This window comes from Tamandua tetradactyla, chromosome 11 (genome assembly GCF_023851605.1).
Source record: "Tamandua tetradactyla isolate mTamTet1 chromosome 11, mTamTet1.pri, whole genome shotgun sequence".
Classification (NCBI taxonomy): Eukaryota; Metazoa; Chordata; class Mammalia; order Pilosa; family Myrmecophagidae; genus Tamandua; species Tamandua tetradactyla.
Window position 1 is genome coordinate 78,999,607 of NC_135337.1, and position 22,716 is coordinate 79,022,322.

General features: G+C 57.6%; 4 protein-coding genes and 1 long non-coding RNA gene across 8 annotated transcripts in view; 3 read left to right on the top strand and 2 right to left on the bottom strand.

Moving 5' to 3' along the window:
- Positions 1-550: 550 nt before the first annotated feature.
- LOC143650423 (uncharacterized) lies at positions 551-3,792 on the bottom strand. The gene is made up of 3 exons (XR_013159550.1): positions 3,659-3,792; positions 1,436-1,570; positions 551-1,177 (listed from the first exon to the last, which is right to left on the bottom strand). It is a non-coding gene; the product is annotated as an uncharacterized LOC143650423 (long non-coding RNA).
- On the top strand, positions 3,532-4,261 carry SMIM44 (small integral membrane protein 44). Its single transcript, XM_077121184.1, has 2 exons — positions 3,532-3,800; positions 4,013-4,261. The coding sequence occupies exons 1-2, from the start codon at positions 3,626-3,628 to the stop codon at positions 4,225-4,227; spliced, it is 390 nt and encodes a 129-aa protein (XP_076977299.1). The 5' UTR covers positions 3,532-3,625; the 3' UTR covers positions 4,228-4,261.
- Positions 4,262-5,259: 998 nt separating this feature from the next.
- LOC143650420 (small integral membrane protein 24-like) lies at positions 5,260-9,314 on the top strand. Its single transcript, XM_077121185.1, has 5 exons — positions 5,260-5,325; positions 5,860-5,961; positions 6,366-6,477; positions 6,757-6,822; positions 7,913-9,314. The coding sequence occupies exons 2-5, from the start codon at positions 5,889-5,891 to the stop codon at positions 8,019-8,021; spliced, it is 360 nt and encodes a 119-aa protein (XP_076977300.1). The 5' UTR covers positions 5,260-5,325; positions 5,860-5,888; the 3' UTR covers positions 8,022-9,314.
- Positions 9,315-9,466: 152 nt separating this feature from the next.
- LOC143650421 (small integral membrane protein 24-like) lies at positions 9,467-12,354 on the top strand. 2 transcript variants are annotated; one of them, XM_077121186.1, is made up of 3 exons: positions 9,558-9,739; positions 9,838-9,949; positions 10,884-12,354. In XM_077121186.1, the coding sequence occupies exons 1-3, from the start codon at positions 9,661-9,663 to the stop codon at positions 11,005-11,007; spliced, it is 315 nt and encodes a 104-aa protein (XP_076977301.1). In that variant the 5' UTR covers positions 9,558-9,660; the 3' UTR covers positions 11,008-12,354. The 2 variants fall into 2 exon arrangements, 1 of the variants encoding a protein (XP_076977301.1); XR_013159549.1 differs by lacking the exon at positions 9,838-9,949 and having other exon boundaries at positions 9,467-9,739; positions 10,884-10,995.
- A 2,873-nt stretch (positions 12,355-15,227) lies between these two features.
- The window catches only part of NFIC (nuclear factor I C), a 70,304-nt gene continuing 62,815 nt past the window's right edge, over positions 15,228-22,716 (bottom strand). For all 3 annotated transcript variants that reach the window (XM_077121190.1, XM_077121189.1, XM_077121193.1), the window contains one exon: positions 15,228-21,450. In XM_077121190.1, coding sequence (XP_076977305.1) covers positions 21,433-21,450 — 18 coding nt within the window. In that variant the 3' untranslated portion in view covers positions 15,228-21,432. The remainder of the gene's footprint in view (positions 21,451-22,716) is intronic.

Genomic DNA, 22,716 nt, shown 5'->3' on the forward strand with positions numbered 1-22,716 from the left:
AAAATGGGTATTACAGATTCACAACTGCTTGTCTGCAGTTCCAAAACCCAAAGTGTCCTGAAAACCAAAAAAACTGGCAGCCAAACCTGATGTGAATTGAACACATTGTGCTGTAGAATAATGGCCCTCAACTGAGGTGGCCCTGCCTCTGGGGGGCACTGTCGATTGTCAAAATCGAAAGGGGGGTACGACTAGGGGAGGCTGTGAAATGTACAATGCACAGTCCCCTACAGCAAAAAATTATCCAGCCCTATGTGAGGGTGGAGGTCGAGAAATCTACTGTAGAGAGACTCAAATTTGGTTATGACGTATGGCTCCGGAACCTCCACTGCGTGGGTCCAGGACAATGGAGGAACTATTGCTGACCCACTGAACGTGTTGTGAGAGAGCAGCGAACCATTGTTGGAAGCCACTGAGTAGTGGGTGTGTTTGTTATTGCGGCATAGTATAAGCTGTCCTGACTGATACACACTGGGCTACCTTCCTAAAATAGGAAAAATGCTACATTCAGAACTCCACAAGACTGTCAAGGATTTCAGACGTGGGCTTATAAGAAAAAGCTCTAGCAGCTTTTATTTAAATGGTGTTTTCTCCATCTCAATGTTCTGGTTGCTTCCATCCATCATCTTTCTGTGTTTCCATGGTGCATCCCCTTGCCCCCACTTGGATCAGTCGCATCTCTTGCAAACCTCCAGCCCCTCCTCATCCTCATTCAGCTGATGGCCCCGCTTCCTACTTCAGGGTGAAAATTAGGCAATTAGGACTTCCACGTGCTCCCACCTACCTGCACTTTGCTGTACATTCAGCCTCCCCTCCTGCTGTTGTACAGGAACTGTGTGTGCTCCTAGCAAAGCCCCCGTATCAGTTAGCTATTGCTGCATAACAAGTTACCCCAAACTTAGCAGCTTCAAACAATAATCTCAGACTACTTTGGGGCCTGGGGTCAGGAAACTGGGGTGGGCTTAGCTGGGTAGTTCGAGCTTGGTGGCCCTCAAGCCGTCAGCCACAGCTGTGTCATCCGAAGGCTCCACCAGGACTGGGGCTGCTTTCAAGTTCACTCCCATGGCCGTGGGCTGGAGGCCTGGGGTCCCCACCGCTGGGAATCTCCATCACGCTGCTTAAGTGTCCTCCAAACATGGGAGCTGGCATCCCCCAGAGCATCTTTTATGACCTGATCCTAGAAATGGCACATTGTCACTTCTGTCGCTGTCTCTTGGTCACCCAGAATCACCTTGATACAATGGGGCGGGGGGCTCACACAAGGATCCAGAGATCAGGAGATGGGTCCACTGGCTGCCTCTCAAACTCTGCATCCCAGCTCCCTTGCCAACTGAGGGTTCCAGTCATTCACTCTGTCCCCTCTCCCCACGGCGATTTCCCCTCTTCACCCATCAGCACAAACAGGCTGCCGTTTCTTAAAAACATGAAATGTCACCTGAACATGTTCTTAAGTTGTGTGGAGGGTACGTGGGTAGAAAGGCCAGCACTGATATATCCTGGGAGGAGACCTGACCGACCCAGGCTCAGTCTCTCTTCTTCAAACTGAGGAACCTCTGGAGAAGCCTGCTAACTGTAATGAGACGCTGTTAAGGCATGTGGAAGTGTTTCTTGATTGGGAAATCGCCAATTGGGGCTTATAGAAACGTTTGGAAGAATCTGACTCTTTAATTTGTGATCAATATTTAAATATTTAAAACAATTCGCATTATGCATTTTATAAGTTTTGATTGCATATGAAATGTTTAGGCACATTATGCTTTAATGCATTAAGCCCAAGTTGCAGAAGGTGTCTTGGACATTGAGAGTCCAGAAAAGTATGAGAGAATAAAGTGGTGATGTGCTAAGAAAAAAAGAAAAAAGAAATAACACCTCATTTACCTCTCACATCACACCCCTTCCCCCCTTTTTTCCTTATTCTTCACTGCAAAACCTCTCAGGAGAGCTGTCAAACCTCCCCAGCTTCTGTTTATTTTACTAAACAGGTCCGTTGATGGGCTCGGTTTGCTTCCACCTGTTATTGTGGATGACACTGTGCTGGACATTTGTGTATGAGAATCTGTTTGTGACTCACCAGCTTCCATTCTCCTTTCCTTTCTTAAACCGGCTCCGACCAACCTTTGTCCCTCCTGTCCCTAGAAATTCCCGTTGTCGGGGTAACAGGGGACCTCCCAGTGTCCCAAACCCGTGGTTTCGTCTCAGTCCCCACCCCCACCTGTCAGCAGCGTCTGACCCCACACCCCCCTCCTGGGAACGCTGGCCCCATGTGGCCCCAGGACCCCCTGCCCAGCTCCTGGGCGGCCTCGTCCACTCTCAGTCATTTAACCCTGTCTGCGCCTTGGTGACTTCCACGGTACCATCTCCAGCTGGGACGCCCCCTGAGCTGCAGACCCACAACGTCCCCACGTGGATATCAATTGGGCATCTCAAACTCAGCATGCCCTTAAAACCCCTTGTGCCATCCCACAGCTGCCCCCAGCCCACCTTGCCATCTCAGAAATGGGGACACTATCATCTGCCTAAAGAGGTTGGGGTTTGAGCAACTTAAAATCTACCCCAGGGACAATGCAAGCCTGCCATGCGGGAGACCCAGGTTCGGTTCTGGACACCCCCCCCACACACACACACAATCTACCCCAAATCTGCCCCCTGCTCCCCCATCTTCTGCTTCCACCTGCTGCGGCCCTGTCACCACCTGCCTGAACCATCTCAGTTGCCTCGGTCCAGATCCATGGATTCCTGCTCCAGCCCGCTGTCCTCCATGTAGCCACCAGAGGGCGCCCGTGAGCCTCCGAGTCAGGGCCCGTCCCTCCTCTGCCCACAGCCCTCCATGGCTCCCGCCTTCCTCCAGGGGAAAAGCCCACGTCCTCCCCGCAGCCCGCAGGGCCCTGCGTGCCCTGCCCCGTCCCTTCCCTGCCCTCCCCTCCCCCAGCTCTCCCCCTCGCTCATTCTACTCCAGCCACGGGGGCCTCCTCACTGCTCCACCAGCTCACCAGGCCCTGTCCTGGCTCAGAGCCTCAGCACCGCCTGTTCCTGCCATCCATTTCACTCCCACCCCAGATTTTTCTATCACGGCTGCTTCTCTCCTTGCCCCAGGTCTGCAGAAACATCACCTCTGCAACCCCTGGCTTCCACATTTAAACTGTCACGACCCCTTTTCACTGTCGCACCTAATATACCATTTATTGCAAGGTGATGTTTGTTTCCTAGTGCCCACCTCCTCGCCTTCCAGGCCTGCCCTGCGGGGGTGGGACTTGGCCCTGTCTTGCTCCCAAACGTGTCCCCCCCACCTGATGAAGTTTGGGTGAATGAATGGAGCCAGGGAATTGACCCTGGGAAACCGGGAGGGGCGGGGGTGGGGGTGAGGCATTCTCAGCAGAGCAAACAGGAAGCTCAAGGTGGGGAACAGACCTGCGGGGTCAAGGATGAATGGAGCGAGGGGTGGGGTGGGGGGACGCGGGCGGAAGCGATTAATCCCAACAGATGGCAACGGCCGGTGGGGGAGTGGTGGTGGTGGGGGGTTTGGGTGGAGGGGCGTGGGTGTCTCCCCAATCCTCTTAGCCCGGACGCCTCTTAATACTTCCGCTGCGGGGGTCACCTCCGGGCCTCTCCCGCTCCAGCGGCCGTGATGTCGGGGCTGGGCCCGGCTCAGCCTCCCTACCTGGAGTACCGGCCGCCGCCGCTCGATGCCATCCTCCTGCCCAGGTATGCGCTGTACCTGCTGCTGGCTGTGCTCCTGGTGGCCGCTGTGGCCTACGCCATCGTGGGTCACCTCATCAAGGACCTCGTCCACGATCTGGCCGGTGAGCCGCTGCAGGCCCCGGGTGGGGTGGGGGTGGGGTAGGGGTGGGGCTACCTCTCGTGCCTTGGGGTGGAGCCGGGGATGGGGGGGCTCGCTCAAGAGATGGGGGAGGGGGGTGGGGGGCCTCTTTGGCAGGGTGGGGGAGCAGGGGTGGGGCGGAGGGGCTGCCTGGGACCCGGGGAGGGGGTGTCAGGCGCAGTTCCCCTGCCGCAGACTGGGCCTTCGGGCCAAAGCTGGACCAGGAGGCATCTCCCCGCGAGCTCCTGGGGGGTCCGGACCTGCAGCTGGAGCTGGCCTGGACGGGAGATGAGGATGCCGGCGAGGGGGGCGGGGGGACCCCCACGGATCCTCTCTCCCAGGCTCCCCGCCGCCCTTCCATCGCCTTCAAGGACGCGCCCACCCGAAGCGCCTTCTGGAGGCGGGACTGAGAGCCCGTGCGGGCCTGGGCCGGTCCTGCAGCCCGCGAGGGGCTTCTGCAGCCTGGAGGCCTACCGTCCTCCCTCTTTGGCGGCAGCTTTGGGTGCCTGGTCACTGGTTCCGTCCGTTCTCCCCGCCTCCCCCACCTCCCCAGAGCCTCAGCGGAGGCGCCGGCTGCCTGCGAGCCAGTAAAGATTAATATTAAGAGTTTTTAAAAAAGAAAAGTGCAGGAGCTAAGTCCTTCCCTGGTGCTGTGAGTGTGCCCGCCGCCGTGCCAGAGGAAGCCCCATCCTGTGTACTGCATCTCCTGTAACGCTCTGAGGCAGGACTTATCATCCCCGTTTAGCAGTTGGGGAAACTGAGGCACAGAGCAGCTGCGTGAACTGATTTCACCTCAAGACTCTGTTGCGTGACTTACTTTGGCAAGGGGACACTCTGGGGTGGGGTCCCGCTCTCCCAGCTTCCCCCGTCCTGGTCTGCATTTTCTTCACCACCCCACTGCACCCACACCTCCCACCTCGTTCGTGGCATCGCTGCCCGGCCATAGGGTCTCTTTGACACTGGGGTTGGGGGTGGGGGGGTTCCTGACTTCCCGATGAGAATGCCCCAAGTGCAGGGTCAGGCTTCTGGGCCTTCCAAGCCTTGCACAGGGCAGGGCACACAGTAGGTGCTTAATACATGCGCATCTGGCTGGTGGAAGTGAGCCTGCCGCCTGCCCTGTGGCTGCGACATCTGCTGTCCATCCTGGCCCCTGCTGAGTAGCTTCTCTGCACAAAGAGCAGTTTCCTCAGACCCGGAAAGGAGGAGGCCGCTGGTATCCAGTAGGTGCTTGGTAAGGGCTACACCCCCTCCCCACCCCAAAGGGCCTTCCTGCCACGTGCCTGTGCCTGCTCCCGTGGCAGCTGGGGGTGGGGTTCCCAACCGCTATCTAATCACCAGGGACCAAGGTCGAAGGCCGGGGTGGGGGTCTGAGTCAGCAGCTGCCGGTGGTGCCCCCACTTCTCCCACCACACGGGAGCCTCTATGTTTGGAGGTTTGCAAACCTCTTCTTGTCCCTAATGCTCGCCCAGGCTCCCAGGGTCGGGGGTCCCCAGGAATCAGGAAGCCAGGCCCGAGGCAGTGTGAGCTGGTGGTGAGGGAGAAGGCCGGACCCGGGTTCAAATCCAGCTTGATGTTCAGCAACTCCGGGGTTCTTGGGGGTGGGGGGAGTCCCTGAATCATGGGGTGCTGGTGAAACCCCAGGGGGTGCCAGGGGAAGGAAATGCAGGGCTCCCCAAGTGCTGAGCGCAGAGCTGCTCGCAGCTATGTGTTACTGTGTTCGGGTTGGAGCCATCAGTCCACACACCTGCGTGCACAGGTGTGGGGGGAATAGGGACAGCAGTGGGGGGGAGGTGGGCAGGTGGGTCGGCTCTGGGTTAATTGTTACACCAAGTCTGCAATCTGCCCTTCAGTGGGGGAGGGGGCTGGGGGTGCAGCCCTGGGGCAGGAAGTGGGGGGGGTTGCTCTCCAGGGTTCAGAGCCTCCCCCCTCCCCGCCACCCTTCCCCCCCACCCCCCCACTCCCTGGTCCCCAGACCCCGCCTGCTGCCTTATCCCGGGCGAGGAGGGGGGCGGGGGGGGCGGGACCGCCTCGCCCACACCCAGGCCTGGCACGCTGACCCCGCACTCGCTCGATGGCCATGGAGACGCTGCAAGTCCTTGTCGTCCTGGGTGCCCTGCTCCTGTCGCCCGTGGAGGCCCAGCAGGGTAGGGCAGCGACCTCCCGGGTGGGGGAGGCGGGGGTGGTGGCGGAGCAGGGGTTCTCCATATCCCCATTCCCCACAATGAGAAACCGAGGCTTCTGGGGGGAGGATGGGAAAAAGAAGAATGGCTGGTGCTCCCACTCCCCACTGGCTCCTACACCCCCGCTAGGGCTCCCCCCCAGCCCTCCCCCTCTCTCTGAGCCCCTCACCCCCACCCCAGTCTCCAAGCCCTTCCTCTCCCCCAGGCCCTCCTGCTCCCCTCCCCATGTCTAAAACCCCATCTCTGAAGCCCACCCCCTTTCCAAGGCCTCAGGGAGCACTCCCCGGGGCTCCCCCACCCCACCCCGGGGCTCCCTGTCCCCATATCTGAGGCACTGTCTCCACCCCCCCCCCCCCCCCCCCCGACAGCCTCCGGGGGGCGCCTGAAGCCCTGGCTTGTGGGACTGGCCGCCGTCGTGGGTTTCCTGTTTGTCGTCTTTGTTCTCATGCTGGCCAATCACATCTGGTGCTCCAAAGCCAGGTGGGCGCCCCCAGCACCCCCCCCCCGGGCCCCTGTCCCCCCATCCCCACCCCACTCCCTCGGGCTGTCCCATGTGCTGTCTGCCAGGCTCTGCTTTCTGAGCTTCTCTGGTGCCTGCCTCTGTCAACCCTTATGGCCAGAGGTCTCCCCATTTCCCTACTCTTCCTGGGACCCCTCACCCCCTCTCCACGGCCAGGGCTCTGGGCCTGCAGCCTGCACCTGCCCCCCCCAACAGCCATGCAGCCCCCCTCGTCCATCTCCCACCCTTCATATCTGCAGGGACGAGGATGAGGAGGAGGCCGCGTTCAGAATGGAGACCCACCTGTACCAGGACCCAGACCTGAGGTAGGGCCTTGTGAGCAGAGGTCGGTGAGCAGGGGCACGTGTCTGAGCCCTCACCTCAGAGGGGCACAGGCGTGCACAGATGACTGGCATCTTCCTGCCTCAGGGCCTTCGCACTTGCTGTTCCCTCTGTTGGCACACTGTTCCCCATACCTAAATATCTGCCAGACGAATCCGTGACCTGGAATTGTGCAGGTGTCATGTTCAAGCACGTGACTTGGTGTGGATGACCCCCTGAAGTTGTCCTGACTGCTTCTGGATATGACATTTCTGCTCGAAGGCTCAGGGACCTGGTCAGGGCTGGGGGGCTCTCTGCTGGAGCAAGATCCCAACTCAGGCTTGGGGACAGGAATAGGAGTGTGGGAGCTGGGAGAAAAACAGGGAGCCTGGAAGATTTTCAGCTGAGCCCCAGATGTGCCTGGGGGAGAGATGTGGGTCCAGCTGTTTACTTTGTCCAAGATCCAGCTCAGCCCAGAAAAATGTAACTCCTACTTCGAGGATGTGCTGGAACCATCTAAAGCTTGCCCTTGTGGTTTCTTCCCTGACTTGTTTATTCCTCCATCCACCCATCTGCCCATCTGTTCATCATCCATTTATCCGTGCATCCATCCATCCATCCATCCATCCAACTATCTCCATCCATACCTCCAAATATCCAACTATCAGTCCACTCACTTTCTATCTATCCTCCCATCCTCCATCCACCATCCGTTGATTTCTCATTTTCTCCTTCCTCCAATTCATTTTCTCATGTATTCATTTATCTACGCTCCTTCCATGCAACCATCCATTCACTTCACTACTTATCTGTCCATCCATTATCCTGCCATCCCTCCCTCCATTCTCCCACCCATTTACCCACTTGCTCACACACACACCCTTCCATCCACCCAATTCTCCAAAACAATTATCTGAGCCTCGGTTTTGTGCCACTGTGAAATGGAAACCACAAGGCTGCCTCTGTAGGGCTCTCTGAAGGAGGAAGCAAGACACTCCTTGCAAAACCCTCATCATGAGGCCTGGCGTAGGGATGTGCCCAGTAAATGGGAACAACTGTTTCTTCTTTTGATCTGGGGCCTTTCTGTCCCTACAGTAATGAAGATAAGAAGAAGAAGAAAAAGGAGAAGAAGGCAAAGAAGGAAGGAGAGAGCAACTTGGGGCTAGAGCTGGAGGACAAAGAAGCAAACAAAACTGCCCTGTGAAGATGCCCCACCACCTCCTCCAGGCAGCCCCCCAGGGATGTCCCAATGGCTCTTCCACTCCCTATAAGCAACAACCTGGGCCTGAGGCCAGTGAAATGACTCCATCATGTTCTCAAATGAAGAGGGCTTGGGAACAAACAGCCCTGCCTCCCTCGTGGAGGGAGCTTGGGCATTGCATGGTCTTCACCCACCACCTTCTGGAAATTGGTCTCACCCTGGTCCCTGCCTGGTGACTCTTCTTGTCCTTGGAGAGCATTCCTGGACAAGGAGAAGCCCCCGAATCACTGTGATCTCGTGGCTCCACCTGCTTTTACCACTGTTGGACTTTGGTTGCCTCCAAGAAGCCAGAACCTCCCTCCCTTTTCCCTCCCAGGCAGCCTCAGGATCAACATTGCCAAGGGCTGCCTCTGAATTAAAGAATTGAGAAAAAGCCCTTCTAAGGACTCCTGGCACCTCCTGGGGTTGTTTTTCCCCCGGGGGAGGCTTTGGGGATGGGAGAGGGGGGCAGTGCTTGGGCAGGCGTGCAATTCACGCCCCTTGGTGCCTGGGTGCCCTGGACAGACTAAACCCTCCCCCTGCAGTCTTGTTTTTGCTGCCCTAAGTCCAGCATCCCTGGACTTTGAGCCCCAAGCTCCGTCTCCTGGGAAATCCTTGCCCCCCACCCCCCACCCTGTGTTTTGTGTCACGTGACTCACTCTGGTGCCCCAAGTGCCCTACGGCCCTGTAGTATCTGGGGAGGGGCCCAGCGCTGCTTCTTCCCCCTTCTTCTCACTTTCTCTGGGTCCTGGGCCTTGTCCTGGACATAACCATTTCGTAATGCAGGCCTAAATAAAGGCTGGAGTTGGGGGCATCATTCTGGGACCGGAAGCTGGGGTTCCAGCCTCCAAGACAGGGAGAGGCTGTCTGGACACTTCCAGGGTTGCCCACCAGGGGGCGGGAACCCATAAAAGAAATAAATACCGTAATGGCCCTAATAGATGCTGCTGTCTAGTATTTTAATCCTTTCTGTCACCCAAACCACTGACTTAATCCCATTTTCCAGTGGAAAACACTGAGGTTTACAGAAGCGGGATTACTGAATCAGGTCTCCTGGACGTTATTGGCAGAGCTGGGACTGGACACGAAGTGGGGTGTGGGGGTGTCGTTTCTCCCTGGTTGGTGGCTGGGAGCCAGAGCGCCGAGTTTGTCTGCAATGCTGTGTGGCCTTGGGTAGGTGTCTTCACCTCTCTGAGTCGCGAGTTGTTTCCTCATTTGCCAGGTACGGATAAGAGATTTGGCTACCCAAAATCATCACGGGAGGCTCCAAGGAGGGGCTGGGGCTTAAAGTTTATAGATGCTGGGGAAATGGGTTTCCCACTTTCCTTGAGCCTTTTTCTCTCCGGGGCTTGGGGACTCAGATGCCCATGGCTCTGGGGAGTGAGGGGGGTCAGGGGTGGCCTCGAGGAGACTGGTCACTCAGAGGCTGGGCCCCTCTGGCCCCTCCCCAGGTCACCAGGAACCCAGGAAGAGGTGCCCGTCCCCCACTTCCTGCAGCACCGGCCACACCCTGTCTTGGGGTGCCCCGGGCAGGCCACTTCCTTTTCCGGACCGGGGTGCATCTCAGAGCCTGCCGGACAGGGGCGAGGGCAGACGGACCGGGATGCACGGACCCCGGAACACCCACGGCCGCCTCACCCTGCTCACAGCTCTGGTCCTGCGGCCGGCTCAGGCCCAGTCCCGTGAGACCGGGGCCCCGGGCGGGAGGGGGCGGCGAGGGGAAGGGGGGCCCCCGACCTCACGGCCCAGACCCCTGACCCGGGCTTGCTCCCGCCCGCAGTGGCCGAGAGGAAGCCGTGGCTGGTGGGGCTGGGAGCCGCGCTAGCCGGTCTCTTTCTCCTTTTTGTCCTCATGCTGGTCTATGCCGTCTGGTGCAGCGAGTCCGGCGACAGGTGGGCCCCACCCCTGTCCGTGCACCCCTCCCTTGTCTAAGCCCCTCCCTGGTGTGAGCCCCGCCCATGACTAAACCCCGCCCCTGCCCGAGCCCCGCCCACGACTCAGTCCCACCCCCTGCCTGAAACCTTCCCGGGTCTGAGCCCCCTTCCTTCTATGAAAGCGTTCTTCCTTGTCTGAGCCCCGCCCCTGGCGTAAGCCCCTCCCACTCTGGGCCTCACCCCTGTCCTTAACCCCGTCCCCGATTAAGCCCCTCCTTGCCTGAGCCCCGCCCTATCTGTGCCCCTCCCTGGCGTGAGCCCCCTCCCCTCTCTGAGATCCGCCCCTCTCCTTTCTAAGCCTCCTTCCCTCCTTTAGGGAGCTTCCTGGGATTGTCCAGGGGGCAATTCTGTTCTGATTCAGAATTGATGGGGCCTCACATAGCCTCACTGACTTCCCTCCTGCAGAACACACGTGGGCTTCTTCAGAGAACCCCTTAGCTAATGTCCTAATGGGACCTGTAAAGTTTTCATCATTCCCTGACTCACAACCCTATCCATATATCCACCCATCCACCCATCTATTCATCCATTCATCCGCCCATCCATCCATCCATCCACTTTCCTACCCCTCATCCAAACATCCACCTGCTCATGAACCCATGAGACCATCTGTCCATTCACCATCCCTGTCCATCCACTCATCCACTGTTTTGCGATCCTGGGAGCTGGAGAGCCTCAAGGTTAAAAACAAGGGTTTGCTCCAGCATTTACTTCTTGTTTACCTCGGGGGCAGGTGTCTTGACGTGAGTTTCCTCTTCTGTGAAACGGGATCAGTAATGGGGGCAGGATTCAGGGGTTCTGTGGGGAGTGTAGGAGTCCTGGACCTTTGGAAGTTCTCATTCATCTGGAAAATCCAATTTTTTTTTTTTCGGGGGCCGTCCTGTTTCCACAGCAATAACGAGAAGAAAGAAGAGACTGTGGAAAAGGAGAAAGAAGGAGAAAGCAACTTGGGGCTGGAGCTGGAGAAGAGAGAAGGGCCCTCAAACTTGGAAAGTGTGGAGAATTCTTCCATGTGAAGGCTGCCTGCCTGGCTCCTCCAGGCAGTCCCCCAGAGATGCCTGATACCCCTTTTGCACTCTGTAAACCATGGCCTGGTCCTGGACCTGCTGAAATGATTACGTTTGGGGTTCAGGGTAAAGTGGCTGTAAATGCAGACCTGCCCCACCCCCCTCTTTCGGCTTTCGTGGTCTTTGTGCACCCTCTCTTCCAAAGCTTGTTCCCCACCTGCAGATGTTACTTAAGCTTGGAGGAACATGCCAGGCTCTGCGGGACCCTGGATAGGTTCCACCCTCCCCCCTGCCGTCTGGATTTTGCTGCTTCCGAATGTGGATTTTGAGCTGTCTGGAGATCCACCTGCCGTCCCATCCCTGTTTGCTGAGTTTTGGGGTGCTGTTGGTGGGAGCTGTGACTCCCAGGAGGGGGACACCTTTGGAGTGGGTGTGGAGGTACCCCCTCTTCATGTCCTGAATTCCTGGTGGTGGCTCCATGGAGGAATTGGTGTCCCAGCTCCCTTGCTGTGTGACCTCAGGCAGGTTATTTAACCTCTCTGTGCCTCGGTTTCCTGCTTTATACAAAGGGGATAATTACAGCCTACATACCAGTGTCATGAGGATTAAATGAAAGAACATGCGCAAGCTAGAAGTAAAAACCTAAAATTGTGGAATTGTAATCCATACTAAATTCTGAAATGTTTTACAACTAATTGTGGTGCTGCGCTTTGAAATTTTTTGCTTTTTTGTATATATGTTACTTTTCACAAAAGAGAAAAAAAAGTCCATTGTGATGATAAAAAATATATATTTATTCCTTCTAGCCTCCAAAGTTCTGGAGCAGCCAGAAGGAAAAATCTGAGAGGATGGTATGGTAGCCCATGACAAACTCTGGGATCTGTCCTGTAACTATTTGTTGAAGCGTGCTCTGAAAATTACGTTTTTTAAATTTCTTTGCTTCGTATGTGTTATATTATACAACAACAACAACAACAACAACAACAAGATGCCTTAGCTTCCAGTATGTTAGAACAGCTAGAAATAAGAACCTAAAATTGTGGAATTATAATCCATACCAAACTCTGAAATCTGTTCTGCAACTAATTGTTGCGATATATTTTGAAATTTATTGCTTTCATGTGTGTATGTTATTTAAAGAGAAGGAGGAGCATAACAGAGAAGATAGAATTTAACAAATGAGTATGACTGCAGAATCACCATATTGATATTTCTGTTGGACTCCAGTGTTTTGGAGCAGCTAGAAGAAAAAATGACAAATTGTGGAATGTAACCAAACGTTAAAATCTGTTCTATGACTACTTGTTGAAATGTAAAAACAAAAAGAAAAGAAATAAAGAAATAACGTGCACAGGACCTGGCACCCAGAAGGCATCTAATAAATGTCAGCTTTCCTCCTGAAATGGAGAAGATGGGAAGGGGAGTGTAAATGACCCTCCCTCCTCTGATTTAAAGGATTAGAAGGACCTTCCTTTCACAGGTGTTGGGAAGGGGGCAGATTTCTCCACTAGGGGGTGCTTGGAAATGCTTGAGGGCATTTGGGGCTGTCACAAGCCTGCCCCCCTTTACAGGCATTTAGTAGGGGGCGGGCCAGGGATGGCAAATAACCTGCAGCGCTGGGACGGCTTCCCAGAGCCAAGAATTACTTCACCCCAGCGGCCAACGCCTGGAAAATACAGAGGCTTTCCTTGAGATCAAGGGATAGATTGATCCCAGATCCTGGCCAAGCCCCCGTCCCCGCTGAGCCTCTATCTCCAGCTGGGCTTCTGACTCTCCCCACCCCCAGCCCCTTGGGCTGGACCCCTGACCCCGGCCCCTGACCCCCTCTGAGCCTCGCTGAGTCCTGACCTCGGGCTGAGCCCTGATCCTGCAGAAGCGGCCCTTGCTGGCCAAGTCACCTCGTTTCCGGCCTCAAGCAGGGGCGGGGCCCTGATGCTTGGGGGCTGCCCGCGGGGCTGCGTCGGGCCGGGCCCGTCCACAAGGGGGCGTCAGAACCTGGTTGCTGACGGCGGGGAGCCCTCTCATTGGGGGTGGGGATGGGAGGAGCTGTGGAGATGGGGGGGCGGTCCCCCCACCCCAGCTCCTAGTGAGGGTGTGTCACCCTCTGCGCCCGTCACCAGGAGGCGCTGTGGGGCTCTGCATTGCCTGCCAGCGTGGACGCTCTCCAGCGTCCTGACTCGCCGCTCTGTGCCTCAGTTTCCCCTCTGTATAAGGGCTTGCTGGTGGCTGGCAGAAGCCCGTGCAACTTGTGGTTCTTTGTATTTCTGCGCCTCGGTGTCTGAGTGCGTGCTTCAGTCTCCAGGATCTCAGGGGTCTCAGGACAGTGGATTCGGTATCCTGGTTCCAAGATGGGGAGGTGACCATCCCTTACCGTCAGGGTGCCATTCCCAGTTCTGAGTAGTCAAGGCCCAGGAAGGACAGATTGGGGTCTGGGGATGCTTGGGGGGCAAGCAGGGGCTCTGCCTGGGCAGGTAGCGAAGGCCAGAAGGGATGCTTGAATCAAATCAGGGCTCTTCCATCCTCTGCCTATAGCCCTCCATGGCTCCCACCTCCCTCAGGGGGGTAAAGCCCAAGTCCTCCCCGTGGCCCACCAGGTCCTGCTCGCCCTGCCCCGTCCCCTCCCTGCCCTATGCTCCTCCTGCTCTGCCTCTCACTCCCTCCAAGCCCCAGCCCCATGGGCCTCCTTGCTGCTCCTCCAGAATGCCAGGAACAGTCCTGCCTCACGGCCTTTGCATGGATTGTTCCCTTGGCCTGGACTGATTTCCCCCCACTTGCACGGAGCTGTTCAATCCTCTCACACAGGTATTTATTTAAAGGTCATCTACTCTCCTACCCCCTTCTTCCCTTTGTCTCCCAGCACTTAACCTCCTCTGATGAATTTTACTTATTCCCACTATTTGCCATCCCCCTTCCCAACTTGGAACCCAAGCTCCACGAAGGCAGGCCATTTTGGGTGTCTTCCCTGCCCTGTCGCCAGGGTCCAGAATGGCACTTGGTACTCGATACACCCTCGGGAAATTTCTGTTGAATGGCTGTGAATTTGCCGGGTGGAGAGAGGGAGAGAAGGGATTCCGTGCATTTATAGAGCACCTAGTGTGTGCCAAGCTCTTTCTTGGAACCTGGGGGAGCCAGATTTCCCTTTGCCTGGCACTGAGGGGTGCCCCATGGATGCCCATTGAAATAGTCTAAAAAGTGTTGGGGAGCTCTGGGGCTGGTGTGGGTGGGACCCAGAGAGGGGGTGGGTGGGGTGGATGGGATACAGGAGTGTGGGAGGGACTTCCTGGAGGAGGAGCTTGTAGGCACGGGGTCAGCAGCCCTGCGCAGGAGAGGGGAGAGCTGGAGCCGGGCCTGGAGGCTGGAGCCCTGGGCCTTGCCATGATGGCGCTGCAGCTAGCAGCTCCCCTTTCCTAAGACAGGGCTTCCCACATGGCACAGATGACATGGGGCCCATCGTCCTCTGGGGTGGGGCTCTCCTGGGCCCTGTGGGGTGCCGAGCAGCCTTCCTGGGCTCCCCCGGTTTGAAGCCAGGAGCACAGCGCTCCTCCATTCGTGACAACTCCAGGCACTGCCAAATACCCTCATGGGGGGGGGCAGAATCGCTCCCAGGCGAGAACCCTGGGCTGGATGATTCCACAGACCCCCTCAGAGACTCTGCACCCCACAATCATCTGACCTGCTGACATCCTAGGAGGCAGCAACACAAATACACAAACTGAGTGGAGGTGGGGTGGGAAAGGAGGTGAACCCCAGGAGCTGGAGGGGTGGTGGCGGTTTATAGCGCCTAAACCACAGGGACTTTATTTTGGAGTACGGTGTGGGCAGGGATCAAACTTGATTTTTCTTCCTAATAATAAATGCAGGGTCTCCCCTCATCGGTACTGTAGCCATTTGGCCTGGATCACTCTCCGGGGTGGGGGCATGTGCTGGGCACTGCGGGATGTTGAGCTGCATCCCTGGGTCCCCCCCACCCCCAACCCCCCGAGGCCAGCAGCAGCCCCGCCCTTCCCCTCCTGAGTCGTGACAGCCGTGAAGGTCCCCAGACACCACCTGGTGCCTGCTCTAAAGGTGTGGGGCTCCCTGTCTGCTCACCCAGGGTGGGGGGTGTTGCTTTTTGCATCCCTCTCTCGGGCACAGAGCATGGACCAATCTGAAGGCAAAAAGGAGGACCCGAGACAGCCAGGAAGAGTCGAAGCATAGCTTGTTTAATTTTTATACATTTTTCTCTTTACTTTTTTTTTTTTTTGCCTTTTATTGAATCTTTTATGGCCCCCCCCCCCTTTTTTCTTTTTTTTTTTCTTTTGCATAGGGAAACAAACAAAATAACAGCCAGAGTCACTTTCTGTAAATGGTACTTAGGTAGGCGCGTCTGTGGAAACCGAAACGACTGCGGATTATACAAAGTTATGAGTTGAGTATGACGGAGGGGCCGGGGCGGGCGGCGGGGCCTGGGAGGGGCTAGGCCCCCTGTCTCCCCCCACCCCATCCCCGTCCTCTCCTCGCTGCGGGAACGGGAGGCGGCGGGCGGCAGACCCAGCGCGCACCCTCTCCCCACGTGCGTTCACGAAGCACGATGCGTGCGCGCGCGCGTGGACTGCCGGCGTGTGCGGCAAGCAGAAAGCAAGAAACAGAGTAAACTAACCTGGTAATATCGGTAAAATATAAAATGGGAAAGAAATCTCTCAAAAAAGGAAAAAAGGAAAGAGTGACACCACCAACTTCAAACTGAAAAAATAAAAAAAAGGAAAAGACAATTCCAGAGAGGAAAATGTGTTCTTTTCCCCTCTCCTCCTTGATGTCCCCCCAGGCTGTGTGTCCTGCCCTGTCCTCGCACTGCTTGTCGTTGTGGGGTGCCTAGAGGTGGGAGGGTAGGAACTGGGGGACAGGGGCCGGGGGTTTAGTTTCCGGGGGCCTGGCTGGGACCCAGGACAGGGTAGTGGAGAAACAGGGTGCTGATGGATTCTGGGAGTGGGCTGGAGGGGGCCCCTTTTCTGTGGGTCCTATGGGCCCTGCCCCTTCCAGCCAAGAGGCATGAGTGGGTCCTGGGGCCGTGGGGGAGGGCAGTGGCTGTGTGTGTGTGTGTGTCCTGATTTTCTTCTTTGCCTGGCGCCCTTATCCCAACTGGCTCCTGCTTCCTCTCTTCCACCCTACTGTCTGAGCAAGGCGAGAGGGTACCAGGGAGGAGAGGGGGACAGACCCCCAAAGCCAGACCAGCAGACACGTGTGAGGCACTGCTTGGGAAAAGATTGTTTTGGTATCGCTGGCGACAAGTCCTGCTGGCGTTGGCTTTTGGGTCCACCTCCCCGCCTCCCCTGGGGCCAGCTTGGACCCCACACACCCTGAAATGTTGAAGGGATGGATGGGGTGAGGTAGGGGGACTCTTGGCAAGTGTCCACAGGGGAGAAAGATGGGAGGGCAAAGAGGAAGCTGGGTTCAGGGATGGGTCTCGGGAACCTCTCCCAACACGCACCCACCCCCACCCCACCCCTGCTGAAAAAGCAAGCAAGCAAAAATCAGGCTCTTGGAGAGAGTCCATGGTGAAATTAAAAAGTAGCCACTGTATAAACTGTATTATAAAAAGAAAAGTCCCCAAATTATATCTACACCTGTTTATGTATGTATAGCAGGGCCCTGCGCAGGTGGTCAGGGGCCATTGCCGAGGGGCATGGACAGGGCTCGCGAGGTGCGAGCCACGCTGGATGCTGGTCTCTGGCCCCGGGCCCTGTCCTGTGGGGGACAGCACAGTCCCAGAGGACCTGCCCAGCCAAATGAGCCTGACTCTAGGGGGCGTCAGAAGGGTCTAAAGCAGCCCCCGTCCCGAGGGAGCGCCCTACGTGGGTTCCTCTTGGATCTGATTGTCTAAGCCCAAGCGGGGCTCCTGGGTTCCTGACATGCACACAGGACGCCCCAGTCTCCACCCTACCCTCTCTCCCCAGTCAAACGGGGCCGGGGATCCTTGCCGTGGTCTGCGGGCGCCACCGCCCGAGAAAGGGGGCAATGTACATGCATTTGGGGGTGCCTCTACAGTTCTCCATAGCATGGGCAAGGCCAGCAGGGGGGCTCTGCATGGGGGTGGCTGCAGGGGCCCGGCCTCTAGCGGGGAGCGGCAGGCCAAACGGTGGGTGGGTGGCAGTGGGCTTGGGAGGGGCTGGGCTTTGAAAAGGTGCAAGTTTTATACGTGCTTTTAAAAGTAAAGGAAAACCCAACACCCTCCCTGGTCCCCGTCACCCCATCCATGAACTAAGGCTGTAGAGGTGGACTGGGTCCTGGGATTTCCGCCTCTCTCTGCCTGCAGCAAGGGGCCTAGGAATCTCGCCCTAACCGGGACTCTTTAGCTTTTCCGAGAAACAGGAAAAAACAAACCGCTGGTGACTACACGCTGCCCGCTTGCCTTCTGCGCTCACCAAATGGGGCCCAGTGAGCCTACTATGGAAGGGCGGGGAAGGCCTTCCTTCCTCAGCTATTCTGGGGGGCCGTGCCAGGGGGGTCTCAGTAGGGGTGGTGGCACCTGCTTGCTCTGTCCTTGGCACCCGCTCCACACCCCCACTTCTCTGGGGAACAAAGTTTTGCACCAAAAGCTAAAAAAACAAGCCACCAGCTACATTGAACTGCCCTGCACGTGGCCTGGGGCTCTGGGCCAAGGGGTGGCTCAGAGGGACAGCCAAGGGGCCGGCTGGGGCCCTGGCAGCTCTCCCTGTGTCCCCTAGCCCGGCTGGAGGTGTCTCTTTTTGAAGGGAAATGGGATGAGCATGGGATGGTGGATGAAAGCCAGGGCCTGGCTCCAAGGCCCACGCCCTGCCTTCAAAACCAAACCAGAGAGCAGGGGAGTACGGGGCTGGCGGGAACCCCGCCTCGTGACCCCAGATGAGCGGCTGGGGGTGGGAGGTCTGGGGGTGACAAGGCAGCAGATGTGGTGCCCTGTCCCCTGCCCCAGGTGAGGTTGGAGATGTCGGCTCTTTGGCCCTCCCTACCTCGAACCTCAGGCTCTTGCCTTAGCTTTGGTCATGTAAAAAGCAAAGGGGATTAGAACTGGAAAAAGATCAAGAAAGGAAAATAAGAGAAAACACCTCCCTCTGCCGCCACCCCTGCCCATGACCTAGCTCACCCCCGCCCCATGTTCCCGCCTGCCCCTCTCCATCCCCACACCAAGGATGAGCAAGACCTACAGGGACAGACAGACAGATATTGCATATATTGCATTTTGCTTTTGTTTCATACCAAATACTCTTTGTGTTCACAGCTGGAAGACAGAGAGCGGGGAGCTAGGGGCAGGAGGGGACTCACCCCCCAAGGCTGGTCTCCAGGGATCGGAGAAGCGGGAGAGGTGGAGGCTTTGGCAAGAAGGATGGGGGTGCATGGGGTGGGGGGTCTGGCTAACTGCTCCAGGACATCCCAGGGTGGCCGCCCCATGGAGGGGGAGCCTTTGGACCCTGGCCCAGCAACAGGAAGAGGCGTGACATCTGGAAGGGGTGAGGGCAAGCAACAGGGACTCCCACCCCAACCCCAGCACAGCAGGAAAGGTGGAGACAGAACCAAGGTTGGGGAAGGGGTGTCAGACCCTTGGGGTGATTGTTTTGTGGATTTTTTTTTGAGTGCTTCCTTAAAAAAAAAAATTCTCATTTTCTTGTTTCTTTTTTTCCTTTCTTTTTTTTTTACAAATAGAAATACATCCCTTTTCCGTTTTTACTTTTTATTTTATGTCACTGTTTTGTCTTTTTTTCTTTTTAACTACACGAGCAGTACATGCAGCTACCTGTGCGGTGATATTGTTTGAAAGTTAATACTTATTCTCGGAAAGCAAGGCACATCATGTGGTAGAAAATTTCGTGCAAATTTGGAAACATGGATTTTTTTTTGCTTTTTTTTGTTTTTTCTTTTATCCTGTTTTTTTTTCCTTTTTTTTTTTTTTTTAAAGAGTTGGGGCGGAGGGCAGGAGGGAGGGCGCGGGCCGGGGGATATAGAGCCGCGCATAATCTGCCATGCAGGCCACCGCCTCGGAGCAGGCTACGCTCCCGACGACGAAGCAGCACCATGCGGGGGAAGGTAAAGTGATGGCTCCCCAAGTCCCGGCCCTCGCGAGCCACGTGGGGGCTTCCAAGGTTAGCCCAGACTGAGGTCCCCCCGCCCCACCCCCACTACCCACACACTCGAAGGTTCCTGGTAAAGAAGGTTCCAGGTGCCCTAACCGTTCCCCCCACCAGGGAGGGGCCCGGGCTTCGGCCCCCCACGGCCCCTGTGGAGAGGGGCCCTGAGGACTGATGGACCCAGGCTTCCTGGTCAGAGGATGGCAAACCCTTCTGGGGTGGGGGGGCAGTTGGTAGGGAAGGGTCCTGGGTTTGTTTTGAGGATTGGGTGGGCTTCATTTGGGAGGAGAATTGATGGGGGGTGGGGGGTGGTGGGAGGAGCCTGGCTTGCCCTGGGGGCCCCCCTAGAGAGGGTGAGGGGGGGCCCTGGAGCCAGAGCAGATGAGATGGGGGCCCCAGCCCCCCAGGATGGCTTTGGCCTCGCCCCATGGCAGGGAGAGAGGTTCCCTTAGCGCCAGGCATGTAGGAGGTCGGCTGGGGCCAGGCTGGGTGGGCCGGGGCAGAGTCCCTGGGTTGGGGCTCCATGGCCCTGAAACACCTGCTCCCTCCCAGGACCCCCCAGCCAAGATGGGGATCCCAGGGGTGGGCAGGGCCGGGGAGCCAGGGTGGAGGGGAATCTGGCACCCCCGGCTTAGTGTTTTTGGAGCGGCTCAACGGAAAACGCTTAGCAGATGGGAGGCCCCCACATGGCCAGCACCCACCTTTCCCTCTCTCTGCCAGATCCCTGACCCTCCCCCAGGCTCTGTGGACCACCTGAGCAGGTGGGCCTCTCTCTTTCTGGGGGCCCAGCTGTGAAGCACCTCCCTGGCTGCAGCCCACCTCCTTCCTGCCTCCTCCCAGAAGCCCCCCTCCCCGGGGGGGAGACGAAAGTGCAAGCCAAGGTCCCCCTGGGGGCTGGGAGGCACCAGGGAGGGGGGTCACTCCAGGTTGTAAGGCACTGGCAGAGGGGGGGCCCCTGGGGGGAGCGGGAGGGCATGCCAGCTTCCCCCAGAGTCCACCCCACACCCCAGCAGGGCAAGATGCTTGGGGGGATGCCCAGCTCCACCCCGTGGGCCTGCTCGGGGTCCCATCTCTCTAGCTTGTGAGGGGGCACAGCGATGGGGGGCTCTGGGACCAGGGGTGACCGGGCTGTGGCAGAGGAGGGGGGGGATGCCCACAGGATCCTGGTCCTAGCTGGACTGAGGGGCGCGGAAGGTGGGACTCAGGCACTTAAAACCACTCGCTCTCACTTCCCACTCTCCCCGGGCTCCTATAGATGGAAGGAGACCCTAGATGGGCAGCCCCCCTTGCGGGGGGATCACCAAGAACCAGGGGGGAGCCCTGGGTCTCCTGGCTCCCCCACCCCCTTCCTCGGAAAGTGCATGTCTTACAGTGTGTGCAAGGTGGACCCCACTCCTGGGGGGAGGGGCGCAGAGCCTGGGCTGTGGGCGGGGCAAGCGGGGGGGGGGGGTCCTCCCATGCCAGGGGGTCGGGTAGGGATGAATTGCATAGAGAGACTTCTCCTCCCAAACAGGACAGGGGCTGAAAGATCAAGTCCAAGTGAGCGCTGTGGGAGGTGGGCAGGGATGGCGGAGTGGGGAGGTGGCGGGCAGGGGGGCGGCGTGGAGGTCAGCCCTCGCTGGGACTGGACACCCCCGAGTGAGCGTCGCAAAGGGCCTGGGTGGGGGTTCTCTCCGCCTACCCTCCGCAGCCCTCATCACTTCCCCGTGTGTACCCGGCCCCCATGGCCGTCTCAGAGCCCTCAAGCCCCCAGCCCCCACCCCCCCTCTTTGGCAAACACCACCATGGTGGGGGGGGACCCGGGTGACGTCCCGGCGGCAGCGGCGGCGGCAGTGGGAGCGTGGGGCGAGGTGGCCTTCCGGATGCGCTGGGCCCTGCTCACCTGCTCTCTGGCGAGTCCCAGCCGCGGGGGCATCTGTCCTCCTGGAGCGGACAGTGGAGAGGAGATGAATAACTTAGGGGGACATCCGTGGTGCAAGTCCCCTGGGGGTGGCGGAGGGCCCTCTGAGAGCCTGCCCGCCTGCCCGTCCGTGCGTCCATCCGTCCGTCGGTGGTGTTTCGAGAGAGTCTGAAGCGCTGCCATCTTTACCTCTTGTCTTCCTGGTTGGGTGGGTTTTGTTTGTTTGTTTTCTTATATGTATTTTTTCCTGTTGTCTCTTTTTGTTTTTATTCCTTTTTTCCTTCGGTTGCGTCGTGTGTCTTGTGTTTTGTCTTTTCGGCCGGGCTGGGAGTCAGTGGCAGCGGTGTGTTTCTGGCTCACTCTAACGTTCCACCGAAAACGTGGGCCGGGGGCAGGCTGTGCTGCCCCCCGGGATTCCCGGGACGAAGGACGAGGGGCGTGGGAAGACCTTTGTTACCCCAGATACCAGGACTGGGGGGCCCGATGGAGACACATAGAGAGAAAGAGGAGGGTAGAGAAGGGGAGTCAGGGTTTGCCATTGACTTTGCTCCCCAAGGCCCTGGCCCCCCGAATCCCCTCCACCCATTATCCCGGGACTCTGCCCCCATCCCAGATCTCCAAGTAATTCCTGGGCCAAGTGCCTCTGCCTTTGGAGAAAGGCTGCTAGAGAAAACACAGGATGCCCAGTTAAATCTGAATTTCAGATAAATGTGGAAAACACCCTTTCGTATAAGGATACCCCCTGCAACAGCTGGGACATACTTATTTACTAAATAATTCATTTGCTTCTTTTTTTAATCTGGAATTCATTTGCTGGAGCTGGCCATCCTAACCCTGAGCCTCGTCACCTTCTCCGCAGTGCTCAGAGAGGTTAAGTAACTTGCCCAAGGCTACCAGCACAGAAGGGGCAAAGTCAGGCTTGAACTTAGGACCCTATGGATGTAGTTCTCATCCCACCCCTGTCAATGTGATCCCACGTCACATGTTCAGGGCTGACCCCTAGGCTGGCTCCGGACCCTGCCCTGACATGGCAGCCCTCAAGGATAACAGATGCTTAATTAAGGGAAAGAAAAAGGTACTGCAGGCAGCTTCCCAGGGGTACAGGAGTATTTCCCTGGAGGAACCTTGCTCCTGGGTGGTAGAAGAGAAGACAGACGCTCTAAGTGGGGTGGCCCACCTGGGGCTGCATCCCATTCCCGCCTGTGTCTGAGCCCCTCAACATGTGACTTGGGGATCACGTTGAGGGGGGTGGGGTAAGCCTTGAAATGCAAACTTCACCCTCTGGCTTGGTCTGCCCAGTGAGCACCCCACACAGCCTTCCTCTGCTCCGGGCCTAGGAGGCCCCCCTTTCCCTACAGACGTTCAGGCAGGGCTGCCTGACCCCTGGCTGCAAATCAGTCTCAGCCCCTTCAACCAGGCAGTCCAGAGTGGGGACCACCCCATCCAACTGGCGCCGCCGTTCCCAGCCCCCTACCTCCAGCCAAGTTCAAGTTCATCTTGGCCATTACCTCATGTCTGGTTTCCGCTGGCAACCAGACAGACTCTGGGCGTGGCCCTTCCCCAGTAGCTGTCCCTCTGCCCTCCTCCAGCCTCCCTCCTTCTCTCCTGCCTCCCTCCTTCCCTCCTGGTCTCCAGCCCCTTCCTCCTTCCCCTCTGTATCCTCCCACCTGGCTGAGGGGAGATTGAGACAGGTGTGTGTGTGTGGGGGGTGCTCTGGACAAGTGGCTGAGCCCTTGG

What these genes read in the sequence shown, in the direction of transcription:
- SMIM44 (XM_077121184.1), top strand. Translation starts at nt 3,626, where the DNA reads ATGTCGGGGCTGGGCCCGGCTCAGCCTCCCTACCTGGAGTACCGGCCG. An exon ending in CCTCGTCCACGATCTGGCCG is followed by an intron (nt 3,801 to 4,012) that starts GTGAGCCGCTGC and finishes CCCCTGCCGCAG; the next exon opens with ACTGGGCCTTCGGGCCAAAG.
- LOC143650420 (XM_077121185.1), top strand. Translation starts at nt 5,889, where the DNA reads ATGGCCATGGAGACGCTGCAAGTCCTTGTCGTCCTGGGTGCCCTGCTC. An exon ending in ATCTGGTGCTCCAAAGCCAG is followed by an intron (nt 6,478 to 6,756) that starts GTGGGCGCCCCC and finishes TCATATCTGCAG; the next exon opens with GGACGAGGATGAGGAGGAGG. An exon ending in TACCAGGACCCAGACCTGAG is followed by an intron (nt 6,823 to 7,912) that starts GTAGGGCCTTGT and finishes CTGTCCCTACAG; the next exon opens with TAATGAAGATAAGAAGAAGA.
- LOC143650421 (XM_077121186.1), top strand. Translation starts at nt 9,661, where the DNA reads ATGCACGGACCCCGGAACACCCACGGCCGCCTCACCCTGCTCACAGCT. An exon ending in GCCGGCTCAGGCCCAGTCCC is followed by an intron (nt 9,740 to 9,837) that starts GTGAGACCGGGG and finishes TCCCGCCCGCAG; the next exon opens with TGGCCGAGAGGAAGCCGTGG. An exon ending in TGCAGCGAGTCCGGCGACAG is followed by an intron (nt 9,950 to 10,883) that starts GTGGGCCCCACC and finishes CTGTTTCCACAG; the next exon opens with CAATAACGAGAAGAAAGAAG.